General features: G+C 40.5%; 1 protein-coding gene across 2 annotated transcripts in view; it reads left to right on the top strand.

Moving 5' to 3' along the window:
* znf408 (zinc finger protein 408) overlaps positions 1 to 18,193 on the top strand; it is a 23,984-nt gene extending 5,791 nt beyond the window's left edge. For both annotated transcript variants that reach the window (XM_024265070.2, XM_036217240.1), the window contains exons 5-9: positions 3,276 to 3,850; positions 5,656 to 5,865; positions 5,962 to 6,085; positions 13,297 to 13,530; positions 16,731 to 18,193. In XM_024265070.2, coding sequence (XP_024120838.1) covers positions 3,276 to 3,850; positions 5,656 to 5,865; positions 5,962 to 6,085; positions 13,297 to 13,530; positions 16,731 to 17,278 — 1,691 coding nt within the window. In that variant the 3' untranslated portion in view covers positions 17,279 to 18,193. The remainder of the gene's footprint in view (positions 1 to 3,275; positions 3,851 to 5,655; positions 5,866 to 5,961; positions 6,086 to 13,296; positions 13,531 to 16,730) is intronic.
* Positions 18,194 to 19,618: the final 1,425 nt, after the last annotated feature.

The raw sequence follows: 19,618 nt of genomic DNA, 5'->3' as shown, positions 1-19,618 counted from the left end.
ATTGATGCTCATGTTCTGGGATTTTGTCATAGTTCCACAAATTATTATTAAGACTTTATTTTATTGACATTCAAATTTCCGCCAAGAGTCTCATACAAGCGTATATCAAACTCCTGCGCTCTGATGAAACCTCCTCTCCTCTTTTTTGAAGGAAAAGAAACTGGAAATCCCCGAGTATTATTCGTTTTTCTAATTAAAACTAAAATTAAAAGAGGAAAAAGGACTGCTTCATTTATTTATCAATTTCTAAACTACTGTAGTAAAACTAATCCTTTTTGATTATCCCAGTTTTAAAAAATGGAAAATGAAGCAAACACATGATTAACATTTAAATTCATTTTCTAAGAAAAGTCTTCAATCATGGGGAGGGGAAAACACAAAGAGAAGAACTCTTAGAAAATGAATTTAAAGCGGAAGTAGTTTGGTGTTAGAAATCTTAAAATATTGAATTTAAAAGTTCTTTGTTTGTTTGTTCCGGTTTTGATTTAATATTTTAATGGGAACACAAAGAATGTATCTGTTTCTCTATGATAGTTTAATAAATAATAATTATATAAAATCGTCATTTTTTTAATTTTACTTTGAAAAACAAATGATACACAGATCCAGTTATGGCGTCAGTAGCAACGGTAATGGGGCGGGGCCAATAGAAAAGTGGCCAATCAAAAGAAGGTTTCCGTTTTTTGCTTTTTCTTTTTTTTTTTTTTACACAAGAACTCGGGAGGTGCTGTTAGGGGCGCAGGAGTGCCTCCACGAGCGTGCAGGAGTGGTTCCACGAGTGCGTAGGACTACAAGAGCGCTCATGGAGGCAGAATTGTGCCTGTGGAATGTTCAGTACGTGGACATTTAACGTCATATTATTGATCCAGTATGCATGTGAAAACAAGGAGGGAGAAGACGGATAACAAACTAAGTCGAATAAAACCTTTTATTTCAGACTGCCTTTAAACACTACATAACAGTTGACTGTCCTTTGCAGCAGTAGAATGAAAGGCGGATGTGGGGCTTTGATGTGGGGTGTAGCTGTTGTGAGCAGCAGCTCCCTGCTCAAACCCCAGCGGCGGCAGCAGACGGTGGGCGCCCTGACCGCTGCTCCCCTCAAACGGAGCCCATTATTCCTAAATGCATCTTCAAAACGATTAGCAGCTCCAAATGAAAGATAAAAGACGGGAAGCTGTTGATCCCTACGGGCAAGTGACATTGATGCATTAATAATTGGATTAAGAAAAGAAAGAGAGATGGGAGGATTTGAGATGAATAACACTAGGAGGAATAATCAGATCCTATGGAAACGATCCGTTTGAGAGGCAGAACTTTACGTCAGTGTGCTGATAAGGAAGGCAACAATCTTTATTTCAAAGCTTAAGAAATGATTGTTAGTTTAAAGATGAACAAGCTACTCTAATTTATCATGTGTTGTCATATTTTGATCTATTTTTGATGACAAATACTCTTTATTGGGTATATTATATCGGGTACAAATTACCCAGCAAAAGTGATGGTGTAACGTTTTATAGGGAAAGTGCTCTAGGGTTAAGGGATTTTTAACTTCACACAAATCCTTGAATTTATTTAAGAATAGAAAATCTGCTGTATGATCTGGTGTGCCTTAATTCTGGTTGTGTTTGCATTCTTCATTAACCAGAGAGCCACAATGAAAGGGTCATAGAGCCACATGTGGCTGTGGAACCGCAGGTTGCAGACCCCTGGTATAAACCAACTGAGAGGTTTTTCTTCACTGCCTTTAGTCTGCACTGGCCTTTTGAGTGGATACGAGCTGTCTGCAGGCAAAAAATGAGCAAACCTGTTTCTCAGGAAATGTTACGATAGTAGAGGTGGAAATGTTCAAGCACACCCATTCTATGGGTATGCTGCGGGTGTCTGGTTGTAGTGAACACTTATACAACATGTGGGTAAGTGTTACATGGGTGAGATGCAGGTGTGTCTTATGATTTTTTTTTTCCATTTTTAAAGCCCTCTGACTCTGTACACTGTGTAGGCAGCCTGTTGGTGCTGTTCAAGTGGAAGGTGCACGTTTCTTTGGCCGCTCCATGTGTGCAGGCTCAGTGTCAGAGAGGAGAAAATTAGACAGAGTGTAAATTGTGTTTATTAATGTATTTTTTATTGTCGTTTTAATTACTGATGCAATTTTTTTAGATCCAAATTTATTTTTTATTATTCATTTCATTTTTATTCATTAAAAGGGAAAAGATGCAATACAACCTTGAGTTGTAAACTCAAACACGATGGAAACAAAAGAAACAAAATGAAAATTGTATCGAAAGAAGTAAAACGTATATTTTCTGCCCCTTTAAACAAATAAATAAACCAAACCGTAAGAGAGAAAAACACAGAACATTCTGCTGATTTAGGAAACAAAAGCACAAGATTAGGAAAGAAGAACAAAAATGTACAACTACAAACATAAACCAGAGCGAAATGAATTCCGTACCTCTGGGATGAAGAGTTTTTATTTGTACTAGATAGATTTATAGTCATTGATTATTAAAAAAAACGTGATTGTTGTGGCGTTTTAAATTTCTGTGCTCAATATATTCCATTGATTGACTCCATACACTGACACACATCGCTCCTTCAGAAGTATTCTGTGTTTTGGTTTAACACATATTTTATGTCCTTTTAGATGAAATTTGCTTTTTGTTTTCATGTATCTTTTTATTAAAGTTTGCATTTTTTTTTTTTTTTACATAAATTTGATCACAGGGAATTATTGTTTGAATGAAAGAGCGATGACACCAAAGAGCATTTTTACAGTACCAGTGAAAATGAAAAAATAAAAAACTCTATCTATATATTTATTTATCTATATATTTGTCAAACCCACACAAAACTGTGACCCATAAATCAAGCTTTGAACTAAATTGTGAAGAACGTGAATCGAATAATTGATTAGAATAAAGAGATACTCAGCAATGTAATTTTCTTTGTACATGTCCTCCATCATCAGAAAAATACTTCCAAACAGGATTTTCATGGGACTGACTCTTTAACATGTGTGACACTCAAACATTCGTTTACTCCAAACATGTTCTTTGTTCAAATGTCTGGTGTCTCTGGGTATTCATCAGGTTTTACGCTAAAGCTCACATGTCGTCTTAGAAATAAGACTCCAGTCCTTCTGTAGGATCTGGAACTTACCTAAACTCCTGGCTAAACTTACTCAAAAATATTTGTTTTAAAAGTGTGTGTAAAAACTGGAATTCAACCATGTTTTCTATGATGCATGACCACAATGACCTCTTTTTTTGTGACAGAAGATGATGTGAGATTTGTCAACGAGGATGACCCTGAAGAAGCTGAGGAGGTGCAAAAGCTCACAGCTCCTCAGACACATCAGCCCTCAAAGAGGAGTCACCCACTCCCCATCAGGAGGAGGAGGAGGGCGACGGCCTGGAGGCAGGACGATGGGACGCTCGCAGCAGCAGATCCTGCTTCTGCTGGACCCGTGGAAGCTCCTGGCCCCACCCCTTCTGTCCGCTCCAGCTCCCGGCTGGCTGCCAAACCGCGGCGGAGCCACTGTCCCGCTGCTCGGGTGAGGCGCGCCCCCACCCAGTCTGACTGCTTGCCAACAGCAGAGGGGGGAGAGGGGAGTGAGAAGCCAGCTGTTTCCTCCCAAAAGGACGCCTCAGCAGCACCTCCTGCTGCAGACGCACCGCTGGGTCATGTAGGAGTCAGAGAGCGACGCTACAGGTGTTCCAGCTGTGGGAAAAGGTTCTTCCAGGTGGGTCATTTGAAGAAGCATCAGTTCAGCCACACAGAGGAGAAGCCCTTCACCTGCCAGGATTGTGGGAAACACTACACATCTGCAGAGAGCTTCAGAGCCCATCAGGTACAGCAGCCGTAACACTGAAGGGGATGCAATCGATGGAGGTCATCTGACACCTCCTCTCTTTGAGACATCACATGTTTGAGTCTTGCAGAAAGCCACTGCTCTGTATCTTTCTCTGAATTTTCAGACTGGTGAGGTTGAACTCTTCACTTCTGTCTGTTTTACAAACTCCTGAATGACTGAGTGTTTCTCCCTAAACAACCTCCACCTTGGACTGTCAAGGAAGGAGGATCCGAGCAGCTACATGTTCTAGTTTATGAAATCTGGATCCCCTTTTCACGTAAACCTGCGTTCACACCCCCCTCAGCAACTCACGTTCAAGCTGCCACCTCCAAGGAAAAGTCTGTGTCAGGAGTGTCCAGCGTCAGACCTCGAGGGCCGGTGTCCTTCATGCTTTTCAACCAACCTTCCATTGACACTCCTTATTGGCCAAACACACCTGATCCAGGTAATCAGCAGCAGATAAGACAGGATTTCTGGAAAACCAGCAGGAGGCCGGCCCTCGAGGCCTGGAGGTTGACACTCCTGGTCTATGTAGATGCTCGGCTTGGTCGTCAGCACTCAGAACTCTCGTTTTCATGCGTTCCAGGCTCTGAACATAAATTGCACAGTCTTTGAACGCTCATTGAAAATGAAAGCAGTTGATTAGGGACTCGAATTTGATAGAGACGTGCGGATTCTTTTAAATTCACAAAGTGCCAACAGTTTGAAAAGTGATGATGACAGACAAATGAATAACTGAGGTTTGTGTCCAGAAAGAGTTCTATGACTCCAAGTCTGTCATGTATCAGAATTAGAGCTGCCATGATTAGTCGACTAATCAACTATTGAAATAGTCGACAACTAATTTAATAGTTGCTTAGTTTTTACTTTATATTATATAGAGTCAGACTGTAATAGTGTTGAACAAAGTTGTGAGTGTTCAGTACCAAAAAAAATCACTATTTTAATGAATTGAGTCAGTGAGAACAAAACTTTATCTTTAGTGAAAAATAGTTATTTGTTTCAGATGCTGACCTCATTAGAGAGATCAGGAATATACTTTTACATCAAACTCATTTAGACCGGTGACCTTTGACCCTATATACCCTTTATATATAAAATTGATGTGAAATTGTTACGTCATTTTGAAGGGTGGGGCACCTGTTGAAACAAGTTTGATTGATAGTGTAGGGTCGAAGGTCACCTGTCAAAATGAGTTTGATGGACGGTGTAGGGTCAAAGGTCACCTGTCAAAATTAGTTTGATGGAAAGTATATTCCTTATCTCTCTAACTTGATTTAATCTTGTTTTAATACCAGAAACTAATGAAGGTCAGAAGCTGCATGATTCATTAAAAGTTTAATACACTATCATCCTAATTTTCTTAATTTTTAGTTAGTTTAAAGCTAATGATGGTTAAGATGTGTGCTCTACATTCACTTTGGGTATGACCCAATTAGTCGACAAATTGGAAAAAATAATGAGTGATTAGTCGACTATTAAAATAATTGTTTGTGGCAACACTATTGACCAATTAGGGACTCGGATTTGGTAGAGACGTGTGGATCCTATTTAATTAAGTACCGACAGTTTTAAAAGTGATCATTACAGAGAAATGAATAACTGAGTGTTGTTGATGGACCTCCTCCGGCCGACTGTCTGTCTACGCTGGTGTTTGATGGTCCTTACTGATCTGAGAGAGTGAAAGAAATCTGTTCTGACTGCAGCACAACTACAGCTTTCACGGCAGCTTTTCCACGTTTTCCTGCTGATGTTTTCCATCCGGCATTAGATTTCCTCACATTAAAGGTGTTTCCTTCCAGCTGAGTCACCGAGGGGAGCGGCCCTTCTCCTGCTCTCACTGTGAGAAGACCTATGGCCTGAAGCGGGACCTAAAGGAGCACCTGGTGCTGCACACTGGAGAAAAGCCCTACAGCTGTAATCAGTGTGGTAAAGCGTTTGCTCGCCGCCCCTCCCTGCGTGTGCACCGGCTCCTGCACTGCAGCAGACGCGTCTACCCGCAGCCCCCAAAGGTAACCGGGACTTTCTCCGGCGTGCTCAGCCAGGAAGCTGGAGGCAAAGAGGCGAACAAAGCTGATGCTCTGCTGCTGTTCCATCTGCTTTTCCAGCTTCAGTGTACAGTCTGCACCAAACTGCTGGCCAACTCGGGCTCCTTGAGGAACCACATGAAGCTCCACAGCGGAGAGAAGCCTCACAGCTGCCAGCACTGTGGGAAGAGCTTCAGCCAGAAAGGTAACATGAAGAACTGGAGACATCCAGGAGCTCTGAGGTCTGCACATTGGAGACACACTGAAGAGTAGGGATGTAACCATTCAGTCAGCCATGATTCAATTTGATTTAATTCACAGTTCAAAGTCGGGATTTCAATTTTTTTCTATTTTTTTTTCCAACACAATGAGTTAAAGGGGCCCTACCATGAAATATCTACTTTTTGAGGTTTTAAATGCATTTTACTGTTCATTCCTCACTATAAAGAGCCTCATAACGGTATTTTGATCCGTTCATGCATTTAAGAGTAATCTAAAAACCTGCTCTGTCTGCAGCAGCCCCTCCCAAACCCACAAAAGCAAGCGGTTGGAAATGTGCTGACATCAGCACGATACCAACCGCTCCCTCTAGGAAGAATCTGCTCTGACAGCCCCACCCCCAGTCCAACAAAACACTCAATTTATCCCCTTATCCAGTGATGAGCAGCAAAAAAACTTTCATTTTAGATGCAGATACGGAAGATACGGTATATCTTCCAGTTGTGTTCTGTCTTCAATAAATTCCAGCTCAAATAGCTGTTTGTTACTTTAGACGCACCGCTCCATTTAAGACCCCCCCCCCCGGTCCGGCACAGCTGTGAAGGAGTGTGTTGTGAAGCAGTTTAGCAATGGCCGGACCTACTAAAGGCAGACATATAGTATGTACATCCATCTTTGAAGAAGTTTGGATTTTTTTTGTGGAAAAAATACAGAGACACGGATTTCTCTAGGATGACATCATGAAGTGCACTGCAGCAACACCCAGCAGCAGGCGGAGATTCAGAAATCGAGTTTAACTTCCGGGTTCTAACAAACTCACGAAATATAACTAATAAATAAATAATGTGTTTTTTACATTGACTGTAAAAATAATGGACTGAGCGAGCAATGAGGTCCCCCATTGGAAATGCATTACCTCCTCTCCCTGTGAAAGTAGGCCGCCGCCTTCACCGTCACTTCCTGAAACGGATATCGCCATATTGAAAACGTCTGCAACCATCTTCAGCGATTGGTCTGAGTCATAGCTGAGTCATGAATCTACAGGAAGTACTGTCGCCAATCAGGAGTGAGTTTATTGCAACCGTCCTCCTCTTTCCACGCCTCGACCACGAGACCGCGGGAGGTAAACAGCTTCAACTTTAATAACACCGGAGAATTGTACAAGTCATTGTTGAAGCCTTTGAGGGAGAACATTCCAACATTTGATTCTGTCAGCGGTCCTTTGGGATTTACTTACATTTATTCCTTTTTGTCTAAAAGGAGCATTTGGGTGACGCCGCTGCAGAGCGGTGCGCCCCCCCTCGTGCCGCAGCAGCAGCTTGTCTCTTCACATGCGCTGCCACGTTACAGTCTAATCAGATGCACGTGAGAAACGTGTTCAGCGGTATTTAAAATAAATAACCATCCTAACAAGTGAACAGCTGGATCTTTTTTCTGTTTGAAAATACGACAACATCCATTGAAGTTTGTCTCGCGCTCCTCAGACGGCTGCGTCTAATTCAGGCTGAAGCTGGAAAAGTGCGGCGAAGATGAAACTTTGGTTGGTGATTTTATGCGCCATTATAAACTTATCATTTATAAGCTACAATCAAAACAGTGAAAAAAAGACAAACGAACGTTAAACAAACAAAAAAGTCCAAAGCACATAACCTCAGAGTGAAATCTATTTCTACAGAGTAAATCCTCATCTAAAAATGTCGACAGCATGCTCCTCTTGTTGTTTCAAACTGCTGCATCGGTACATTCCATTGAGGAAAACAACAGTAGGACAATGATTGGTACATTGTTGAATTGTAAAGTAGGTGTTAAAAGGTCTTCACGGACCCATTGATGAAGTCTGCTCCCATTGGCTACCCGTCATGTGTCAATCAAACCCCCCAGACGTTCGACGTCAGACCCACAAACGCTTATTGAGCCATCTGATTGGTCAATTTATAACTCTAATAACTTGTGATAATGGAAAAAAATCTTTAAAAAAAAATTAGGATTAGAAAAAAGAAGTTAATCAGAAAGCAGCAGAGGAAGAATGATTATTCTGAGATATAAAATGACTGAGAAATAACTGTCTGTTTCTCAATGGAAGTCAATGGGACTTTGGCCTTTTTGCAACCTAGTGGTACTTCCTATATGGAACACGGAAGGAGGGGGGTTTGTTCAGTCCAGTAAATCTTATATACAATCTATGGCTTTTTAGTGTTCCAAAGGTAACATATGATTATATACAGTATATAAATATAGTTCACTCTGAAAGGCCTAAGAAAATCAGACGCTCAACGCTACAACCTCTTAAATGAAAATATAATATCGATACTTGGTGAGAACCCATCGAGAATCAATCGCAGGACTAAATATGGCGATATATCGCAATATCGATATTTTGGTACACCACTAGTGTGGATACCACCTGCTGAGCGCACGTTCATTAACCCGCGAGGAGCGGGTTTTAAAACGCACCACATACGGCCGGTGTGTAAGCACCTAGAACCTGGTTCAACAGTCAGTGCACGCTCAGTGCATGCCCGATTTGTGCGTAGAGCTCGCGAGCCGACGCGCAGACCAGGAATTCTGGTGCACGCACATTTGCACTGACTTTTCATTGAAAGTGTGCGCTTGATTGTGCGGCTGGTGTGTAAGCACACACACACACACCCCGGCCTGCATGGAAAGCTGTCAAATTGATTTTTTAATTTTCTGCATCGATGAACATGTTGACGAGTTTGAATTGTTTTTTTTACAGAATCTCGAAGAATCGTTATATCTTACTGAGGAGACACACATCTAACACACTGAAAATACACACACATCTAACACACTGAAGAGACACACACTGAACACACACATACATGTAACACAGACATACTGAAAACACACACATCTAACACACACTGAACACACCCACCCCGACACACTGAACACACAAACAGTCCTGAGACACAAACTAAACACACACAGGTTGATGCATCCTCTTTCATGTACACATACACACACGCTCTCTCCACGGCTATACTATATTGTGTGTGTGTGTACAGTGGAAATACAAAGTACACACCCCAGTAAAAGATGTCAGGTTTTTCTGCTGTCATGTTTACCTGTTTTGATTCTGTACAAGTAAAAGTACAATCTGACATTCTTTCTTGGGGACTTTGAGCCAAAATCTTGACCTGCAGAGTTTCCAAAGTCTTGTTGTTCAACAGGATCAGTCTGATGGAGCATGCAGAGACATGACGATGTGTTAGGTAAATATGGAGGACAGTAAAGAGGAGAAATGATGGAACATTTCTTACACATTGATGATCCACCAACATGGAAGACTGTGAATGGAAACTGCTCAGTAACATTTTGAAAGAACACTGAAACCTTAGTAAGCATATAGTGGTGGGAGCATCATACTCATTCATTCATTTCATTCATTCTTCTTCCGGGCCGCTTCTTCCCTTTCGGGGTCGCGGGGGTGCCGGAGCCTATCCCGGCTACTGATGGGCGAAGGCGAGGTACACCCTGGACAGGTCTCCAGTCTGTCTCAGGGCGTCAATCACACACATCCACTCTCACATTCACACCTAGGGGCAATTTAGAGTCACCAATCAACCTATGAAGCATGTTTTTGGACGGTGGGTGGAAGCCGGAGTCCCCGGTGAAAACCCACGCATGCACGGGGAGAACATGCAAACTCCACACAGAAAGGTCCCAAATCTCCCAGCCGGGATTCGAACCGGGGCCTTCTCGCTGTGAGGCAAGAGCGCTAACCACTGCACCACTGTGCAGCCCGGGAGCATCATACTGCCTCTGCTAAAGTATATAGAACCATTCCAAGTATCAGTCAGCGCTGTAACACAACCTTCAGGGTTATCTAGAAACCAAGGACACCCTGACATTGACCCTCAGCATCTATCTAGACCAACGGTTTGCAGCTGAAACCGTTAGTGTAGCGGTATTGTTTCCCATGTGATGGAAACAGTGGTTCTCTCTTTAACACCAGAACTCCAGTGTTTATGTTCTTTGATTTACTGTATTGTTTTAATTGTGAAAAAAGCCACTTTTCTCCTTCAGAATCTGCTGGAATTATTGTGTTCTGACTTTATGCAATAGCAATATTTTATACTTGACTTCACCTGCAAACAGCAGGTTGATGTTTCATTTTGCTTTCCAGCTCATAGATCACGTTAAAGGAGAAAGGTCTTGTTGTCTTATCTCACAAAAACCTTCCGGGGTGTGTAGACATTTTTTTAGCTAAACATTTGAATAAGGCTGGGTTAATAAAATTGATTAATCGATTTAAATCAATTTAAGCTTAACAGATCAATAATCAATTCATAAAAATACAAATCGATTTATCACATAATGCTGAAGTCCACTAGCTTGATGCTAACATTTAATGGACTTTCCTATAGGAAGGCTAATGCTAACGCTCGGTCGACCTAAACATACAATGCTGACTAAATGAACATCTTTATAAACTCACAGACATGAATATTCCAAACTCTGTTAAGGAGAAGCAGAACAATGTTTCCAATGTTAATGATATGAACATTTTTGTTAGAACTTCTTTAGAGAATCCATGTAATACTGCACTGTAAAAAGTGAAACGTTGGATTCTGTAATTTGTTACGTGTAAAAATATTGTTTTTTTTATCAAATTAAATTTGCAAGTTGAGTAAACCATCAACTCAAAACTTAAATTTGATGAAAACTAATACATTTAAATGTAACAAATTGCAGAAATTTTGTTAATTGATCCAAAATTTCCCTTTTTACAGTGTTTGCTTTTAAAGATCTAATTGTTTCACTAATACATTTACTGTATGTGAACTGTATCAGATTAATACAACTATATTCAAATTATATAGTAAATTATTTATGTAAATGTGTAAACTCAATATATTATAATCAATACCCAGCCCTAATTTGAATCCCCCATCATCAGAAGCCTCATCAGAAGATGATATTTTCCTCCATCTGAACAGGGTTTCAGCTTCCTTTATGCAAACATTGATAATGTGCGATGAAAAGTTTCAGGAGGAACACTGGCAATGATGATGACTCCTCCTCATCAGCTTTTTAATCAAATGCTGTCTAGACTGCGTCTCCTTTCTGCTGAAGGTGTGATAATCACTTCCAAGGCTGTCTCCACTGTGGAGTAAAAAGACCCTCCACTCCATGAAAAACATGCTGAACGTTAAATATGTAAAGAATGTGAAGCTTTGCTGATCTCATTCCTTCTTTCACTTCAGTCACTGATGACTTACCAGACTTTTTAGACCTTTAGATACAGAAAGTCACGTCCTGCCATCCCATCTCCATGGCAACAGCCGTCAACCTATTGAACACAAAAGCATGACTGTAAGGATGACTACTTCCATTCTGTCCGTCCATGAACAGATGCATGAAGCTGCAGCTCACCTGACTCAGGAATTCAGTCCTGCAAAATCAGCTGCTGAAGGCTCCTGTGGAAACTCGGGAGCTCAAACCAGTAGCTTCACTGAAGCATAATTTGTAAAATGCAGTATTTATAATATTATAAAATACTTTTGAAAACATTTATGGTTCGGATCAGTAAAAGTAAAAAAAAAAACAACAGCCAAAAACAAGAAGATAAAAGTCTAAAACTACTTTTTTGAAAAGCTTATTTATTGAGAAAATATATATAAAATACTTCAAAGCATAAATATGCTGTCACACATCTTTAAACTTTCTTCAAACATAAACTGAAATGTAAAAGCATTCTTATTACATTGACAATTCTAAAGAGCAAATCTACAACAACAGAGAGAAAACTATTCTGAATATGAATTTTCCCTTGCCCCACCCCCAATGTCCAAATAAATCTTAAATAAAAAAGTTAAACTGAAATATTCATTATTTTTTGTATTAATTGTAGTATTGAAACTTACTGTGTGGACATTTAAATATTTCAAATAATTATTTTAATCCGTAGTACATGTGCAGATGAGGCATTGCCACGCCCGCTTTTCCTAGCGATTTTTGATCCTTTAGGCTTGCTGTACAGCACGTCCCTGTTGAAGGAGCAGCGGTGCTTGTGGGACAGCTGCTGCTCCTCACTGGGAGATCTTTAACCCAGACAGGAAGATGTGCACTGATGCTTTTATTCAGCTCTTCAACATAAATAAATCTTTCAGCATACGCATCCTCCATGATGAACTCAAGAAAAGCTCCTCCCACATGCTGTGGGAGCTTCAGGTTAACAGGAAAACCCATCAAAAAGCAACCTTGAAGCATGCTAAAACAAAAACAGTGCAGGAATTTGACACCAAATGCATTCGGTGAGGACAAACAATTGATTTTAAAAATGTGCGTGTGTGGTACGCAGATTATCCGTGATCCATTACACCTCAGGGCTCTCCAACCTGCTGCTCTGGAGCCCCATGTGGCTCTTTTAGCCCTTCATTGTGGCTCTCTGGTTACATTTTTTTTTTTTTTGCTTTCGAAAGTAGCATTAAAGTAACACGTTAAGTAGTTAAATGCACACATAAAAGGAAAGTAATCTATCACTCTGTGAGGCGCCTGACCATGCTCCAATAATGCTCCAATAAGCAGTTCAGCTTTAACAAAGTCAGACTGAAACGTTTCGACAGATTTTTCAAAATCAATTGTTAGTCAGTAAGTACAACCAGAATCCATATTTTTGAAGAAATTCAAGGATTTTAATGAACACAATTTAAGAAAAAGTCACATAGAACATAAAAGTCACATAATTTCTAGTTTAATTATAGTTAATTGGATTTACAAATTTCTGGCTGATGCACCACAAGAGCCAAAAGAAACATTTTTTTTCTTTAAATCACTGCTAACATCACACTAAACATTTCTACATTTTCTGCATTGAGACGTGATAAAGGATGTCTTTTATTTTGAAAGGATTCCACGTGAACCAAAAATTATAAACAGTTTAATATTTTGAAAAAATAATTTTTTTTATGTTTGTGTTATAATGCCAAAAATTAATAATTAGTTTAAAGTTTTCGTAAAGTAGCAATTAGTGAAAAGCAGTGTCTTATTTTTCTTGAGCGCCATTTAAGACTTTGTGGCTCCTATTGGGTTGTAGTCGGTGTGATAGCGACTTGAATGGCTCTTAAAGTGTTGAAGGCTGCAGACCCCTGCCCTAGAGGAAACTGAGTGTTTGATCACACACACCTCAAACTCCCAGCTGACTGACTTCAGAATGTCATCCTTTCCCAGGTAACCTGGAGTGTCACCTGAGGATTCACAGTGGAGAGAAGCCATTTTCCTGTTCTGAGTGCAACCAGTCGTTCTCCCAGAAACCTGATCTCCAGCGGCACATGTTCTCCCACACCGGAGGGGGGTTCCTTTGCAGTTACTGTGGGAAATCCTTACGGGACCCCCACAGTCTGAGGTCCCACGAGAGGCTGCACACTGGAGAGAGACCCCATCACTGCTCTGTGTGTGGGAAAGGTGACTCCTTCTGATCTTGATCTAATGCACCTTTACACCTGCAGAAACTTTGTTCTAGACCAATGTCTTTCAACGAGTGTGCCATGGTGTGACAGATGCTCATGGCACACAAAATCTTTAACATACTGTAACTTTTCAACTGTTAACACGATCAACGTAATTCCAGTTGATTCTGAAGGAGAAAATCAGCTCGCGCAGAGACTCTTCAGTAGAAGAATGCACGCCAACGGTGCACACGAGGTGTGTGAGCACCTTGTGTGAGGGGGTGTTGGGCTCAGTGCATGCAGGCGGAGCGCTCCGTGGAGAAACATCTAGAGCAAAATCTGGAACCATTTCACTTGAATTGATAATGCAAGCAGAGTTCCCACGAGGTCTTAAAAAGTGTTAAAAGCCTTAAATTTGAATATTTTGAAATGAGGCCTTAAAAGCATTTAAAAGTCCTAAATTTTGATATCTTTGTTTTAAAAATTACATCACTTAAAACTTTTTCTGTATGACTTTTCTGGTCTAAAGTTTTATTGTTTTTTTTCTAAGATTATGAAAGTAAAGCGTGTTTATAAACACACTGGAAGCCAACCGCTGATTTAAAAAAGTAGACGAGGGTGGCGGCGTCTTATGACAGCGTTATGACACAGCGTGAAGTACAAGCAGGCGAGAAGCTAGTTGTGACCAGGGCTGAGAGACAGCTGGTGCGGTCCGGTACTGCGTGCTGGTATAAGATCTGGCTGTGTGTCCAGTATTTGCTGCTTTAACTCTCATAGAAGAGCAGCTTCAGGCTAATGCTGCTAAAACAGTGAACCAGACTGCACTTTATCTCATCATTTTAGCGTCTCTGTGGTTTTAGTGTCTGCTCATCGCTACAAAATGGGATTTACGTTCCTCTCTCCTCTAAAGTTATCCACTAATTCTGTCTCTTCCCCAAACAAACACATCACACATGCACGTCGTATGGGGTACGTTTGGTTTGTTCTCAGGGGCTCTCAGTTCATTCACAGTCAAGTAGGCATATTTCTATGCAAGTTGGAAGTTGGTTTGTTTGTTGGTTAGTTTGCAACAGGACAAAAAAAAAACACAATAAATGATTCATAGAGTTTCTGAACACAATTGTGATTTATAGTTCAGGATAAAACAATTGGTTTTGGTAAACGTGAAACATGCAGCAAATAAATGTATTAAAAAATGTATTCAACACATTTGCTAATATTACTTTTTATTAGTATGAGTCCTTGAAAAGAGGAGAATGCAGGGGAGATTGTTCAAGAGGAAGATTGCAAGTGAGGATGAAGATGCATAAGATAAAATTAGAAGAGAAGAAAATCAGAAAGCAAATGAATTTAGTCATTTTATCGAGTTCTTTAGAATAACAATCAATTAAATATTTGCCTTTGTTTTTAACAATTTGGAATATTCTAATATCTCCAGTTGCCAGATTCCTGCACGACTCCATCCATGTTTACAGTCTCTAAATCCTACTTTGACCAATCTCAAACTCTGGATTAGTGCACATGCATCAGTACTCCTTTTTTATTTATTTTATTAGTGTCCTTTTTGTTTCATTTAACCAAAAGACAATATTGTTTACATATTGTGTTGTTGTATTTTATAAGTCAATAATGAAGTAATGAGGTTTTCTGTAGTCTAGTAATTGTAATTTAATTACTGAAATTTGAACACCTCATTATTGAACACCTTGTTTTTGATTATGTTACTCCATTAACGAAAAGGATTTAGTTTTTTCTCCCTCCATAGGGCTGAGAATTAGGCAGAGAAATTGGCCTTAATTTTTCATATGCAAGGTCTTAAAAAGTCTTAAATTTAACTTGAAGAAAGATATAGGAACCCTGTACATAGGAAGGTAAGTCTGTAGGAAAATAATTCCATATAGAACACAGCTAACCTGGACAGACACTCGAGAGAACCTCTAAAACAGAGCAGATCATTACTGACAGAAGAAACAAGATCAGCTCCTCTAAGTCTTGGTCTTCCTCTACCAGCGACTCACCACTGATGCTTTTGAGATATAAAGAGCAAGATTCTGTGGAGGACTTGGAGATCTGAAGCTTAATCTGCTTATGCTGGGTTTTTTTATGTTTTTAATTTTTCCCTGGAAAATGTCGTTTTATCTAAAGTATGTTTGTCAGGAGTGTCAAACATTTGGTCTGCCAGATGGTTTAATCCGACCCAGTAATAAAGAAAAAAATATGTACGAATTTTCAAAAAAGAAAGCAAGTTTCTAGCCCATTCCTGTGGCAAGTTCTGGTTCTATAAAGAAATGACCACAATGCGTAATTCCACCACTGGGGGAGCAAATGAAACTCAAGAGATCAAGAAATAAACACGATGAAGGCCAAAACATGCCGAGTTTGGGGAGGTTAAAACCAAAATGTTTACAAGTTTAATTTAGTCTAATTTAATTAACACATTTATATTCTAGACAGGGTATTTATTTTTTGTAGCCCCCTCTTGAGTTTACTATCGGGATTGCTTTAATGTCAGATGTAAAACATTCAGTCTGTATAAGATTGAATAAACCTTTTTATTTAATGAAATCTATTTTCTTTGAAATGCATTGGACTCTGTGAATGAAAGTGTAATAATAAGTGATTAGACTACCAGGTTGTTTGAGGCATTTTACCAACTAGGAAAAAAACAAGAAAATAACAAAGCTACAGATAACAAGTTGAACAAAGGTTGTTTTGCTATTATGTTGCTGGTCCACTTGAGATCAGACCATTATATATTAAGTCTATGGATCAGACGGGTCAAATGCGGCCCCCAAACCAAAACAAGTTTGACACCTCTGGTTTAGGTCAATACACCAATATTTGGATCATTGTGAGCAGAGAGGAGCAAAAGTTCATTTTGGGTTTGACAGTTCTATTTATGTTGAATGAAAGCACAACATTGTATAAGGTGATGATGGAGTATTTTTCTAGTGCATGTATCACAAAAAAAAAAAGAATTGGAATATGAGAATGTGAAGTTTATATAATATTTAACTTTTTTTTTTTTTAAATATTTATTGAAAAACATTGCAGCTTTTCTGGCAACTTTTGGCAAAAGCTGCTGCAACAATTATAAATATCTGGGTCTTTAGGCAGGATCTGATTAAGTATTCTTCCAGACATTGAGAACCCACAGGGTCTCTGATGCTCCTCTCCTCACTTCCATCTCTCACAGCTTCATCTTGTTCTCCTCAGGCTACACTTTAGCCACCAAGCTGAGGAGGCACATGACATCCTCCCACCTGAAGGAGAAACCGTACGTCTGCCACTGCGGCGCCACCTACACGGTGAGGCAAAGTCTGCTGAGACACCAAGCTCAGCACAGGACGCCTGTTCCCAGTGGGGAGGGAGGGGCCACGGCGTCGGGCGGCGGTCACCAGAGGCCGGTCAGAGGGAGGCCGAGGAAGAACCTTTCCCCCCAGGAGAAGGAGGAGCTGAAGTCTGGGAGTGTTCAGAACTCGTCTGAGGGGGAGGGCGGTGCTGCAGGCGGCGTCCAACATGCGCTTGTTTACGTCCACGCAGAACACCTGTCTGCATCGACCCCTGCCTCACTGCTCCTCAGCGCTGACGGTTCGGTGACTGAGGGGGCGGAGCCCGGGCTGGTGGAGGTGCTGATATCAGAGGGCTCGGAGCAGTGCATTGTGGTCCAGGGGGAGCAGGCAGTGGGGGAGCTGCTGATCCTGGAGGAGGAGGACAGTGGCCTCTGCTCGGTGGCTCAGACGGTGGAGATAAACACAGCGTGAACTGTGGGCGTGAGCACGGCGCCATGCAGACCCTGCAGGGACAGACACCCTCTGTTTGGAGGAGAGGGTGCAGATTTCACGTAAACACTGATTCATCGTGGTGAAGTGAACACGTCCTGAATCGGATCAGGAGATCACAGGAGATCACACGAGATCACACCTGTTCAAGATTCTTCATGAAAAGAGAGAAAACACTTTTTAGGAAGTCCTGCCCAAAGCGCTGCTCTGTTGCACGTTTATTTCTCACTAAACTTCTGTTCATCATGTTTCTGGAATCATGGAAGTTAAAGTAAGCTCCGCCCCCTCAGCATGGGAGCATCCCACCTGCTTCCTGTTCTGGCAGGAGGTGTATTGGTGTGAAAGAGGAACGCTGTGTAATGGAGGTCTGCTGAAGATGAAGCCAAAGAGCCATTTAGGAGCTCAGAAAAACCTCTCTGACGTTTGAGGCGGGGAGCAGAATGGGACTGCCCACAGACTTATACTTCTTTTGCTCTGAATTATTGAGACCGTCTGTGATCCAGCAGAAGGCTTCTCTCGTTCAGCAGCTTCTCTGCAGTAGTGACTCGTCAAAGTACTGCGCCCCCACCGTTAGCTTCCCAAGAGAAGTGCCCTCTTCACTGGTAAATGACATTCTATTGAACAGCCAACATCATTTTCAATAATGTGTCACTTTGTGAAGCTGTGAGAGCCAGATTACCTTCAGTAGCATTCTGTGAACTCCAGTCTTTAGTTGAGCCTCATGTCTTTGATTTCCTGTTTGCTCTCTGTTTCTGGAATCTTCTCTGAGCTCAGATCTCCAGGATTAAAGCAAAAGGAGAACAGGAAATCTATATTTCTGTTATTTTTTGAGACAAAAGCACTAAAACCAGAGAATTATGTCGGTTTTATTAAAGCTCCTTCAATTGTTGTTGCTAATTAGCATATTTTCTTTTAACTAATCATGATCTTTAATCTCCTGAGTTGTGTTTTCATCACACTGTTGTTTTCCTGAGTGCTGGAGCTGCGATTCTAGACCAGGAGTCTCCAACCTGCAGCTCCAGATCCTCATGTGTCTCTTTTATCTCTCCATGGTGGCTCCTTGAAATAAAATAAGTCATGGAGACTGTTGACCCAGACATGTCGACCATCAGAGTCAGCAGCTCCTGATAATGTCTGAATAACCAAAACTACCTAAAGAAAACAAATAAATAAAGCCTGAAAACTAAGACTACCAAGATCCAACCCCAAACTAAAATAACAAAACCCAGCAGTGTAAGACTGCTGAGGACAAAAATAAATAAAAAAGACAAGTGAAATTGTATTTTTTTAAAGGTCAGGATTACTTAATTATCATTTATTTAATTTAGTTTAGTTAAATATATAAATTGATGTCTGAGGTTCACATAGATGATAAACTATGTAGGTTTTTACATCCTGTTGACCTGAAGACGTCTTGTTTGTTCAACTCTACCTCCAGAATGAACAGATTTTATATACAAAGCAAAACTTTGGTAAAGTTTAAACTTTTATGAGTTAAAAGCACATATTATCTTATGCTACACAACATTAGTTACTAGCTGTCCAGATCTGCACTGAGATGATCCTGTTTGGAACAGTGTCTTTTATTTTGAAAATACGTTATTTTAGCTTCTGTCAAAAAAAAAAAAAAATCAAATTTCGAGAGATGTTAGGTTCTCTATATATTTTTGCTTTGTTCCTTTTGTTTTCCTTTGTTCCGTCTTAGAAGACGGACGGTCTCTGTTGAAAGGAAACAATCGTGTGTCTGATAACAAAATAATCAGAACAGTCATGATTCATATTTATTATTAAAAGAAGGTCATGAGGTTAAAGTAAGACTATGAGGCTCCTTCTGGGTTTTGATCAGTAGAAAATGAGCCCAAACGGCTCTTCTACTGGTAAAGGTTGCCGACCGAGGATCTAGGAGAAGGCAGGCTGTGAAACTATGTTTTTTGTCCTCAGCGTTCTCGCTGGGTGAAGCAGACTTTCAGATGAATGGCGTGTAAACACACGTGTGGAAATGAACACGCTTCAGTCTGAAGCAGCGTTTCAGCTCCAGCTGTGTTCTGGTGTCAAACAGAAAACTGAGCTGCATATCTTAACAAATGAATGATTAACCCGTACATGAAGAACTCATCTGTGATTAGAAGCTAAAAATAACCAGAAAGTGGAGTTTTGGGTCATGGAGACGCGCTTCCCAACATCTGCCCACGAGGAAACGAGGGACAGTAATGGAGAAGAAAAACAGACAGATTTGAATGTGGAGCTGCTCTGCTTTGAGAAGAGGAAAACTGACTTCAAGGCTCTTTTTTCTCAACATGAAAGTCCTGAACATCTTTAAAT

The sequence above is a fragment of the Oryzias melastigma genome, linkage group LG3 (assembly GCF_002922805.2).
Source record: "Oryzias melastigma strain HK-1 linkage group LG3, ASM292280v2, whole genome shotgun sequence".
Classification (NCBI taxonomy): domain Eukaryota; kingdom Metazoa; phylum Chordata; class Actinopteri; order Beloniformes; family Adrianichthyidae; genus Oryzias; species Oryzias melastigma.
The sequence above is the reverse complement of the archived record's forward strand: the minus strand, read 5'-3'. Positions and strand labels throughout refer to the sequence as shown.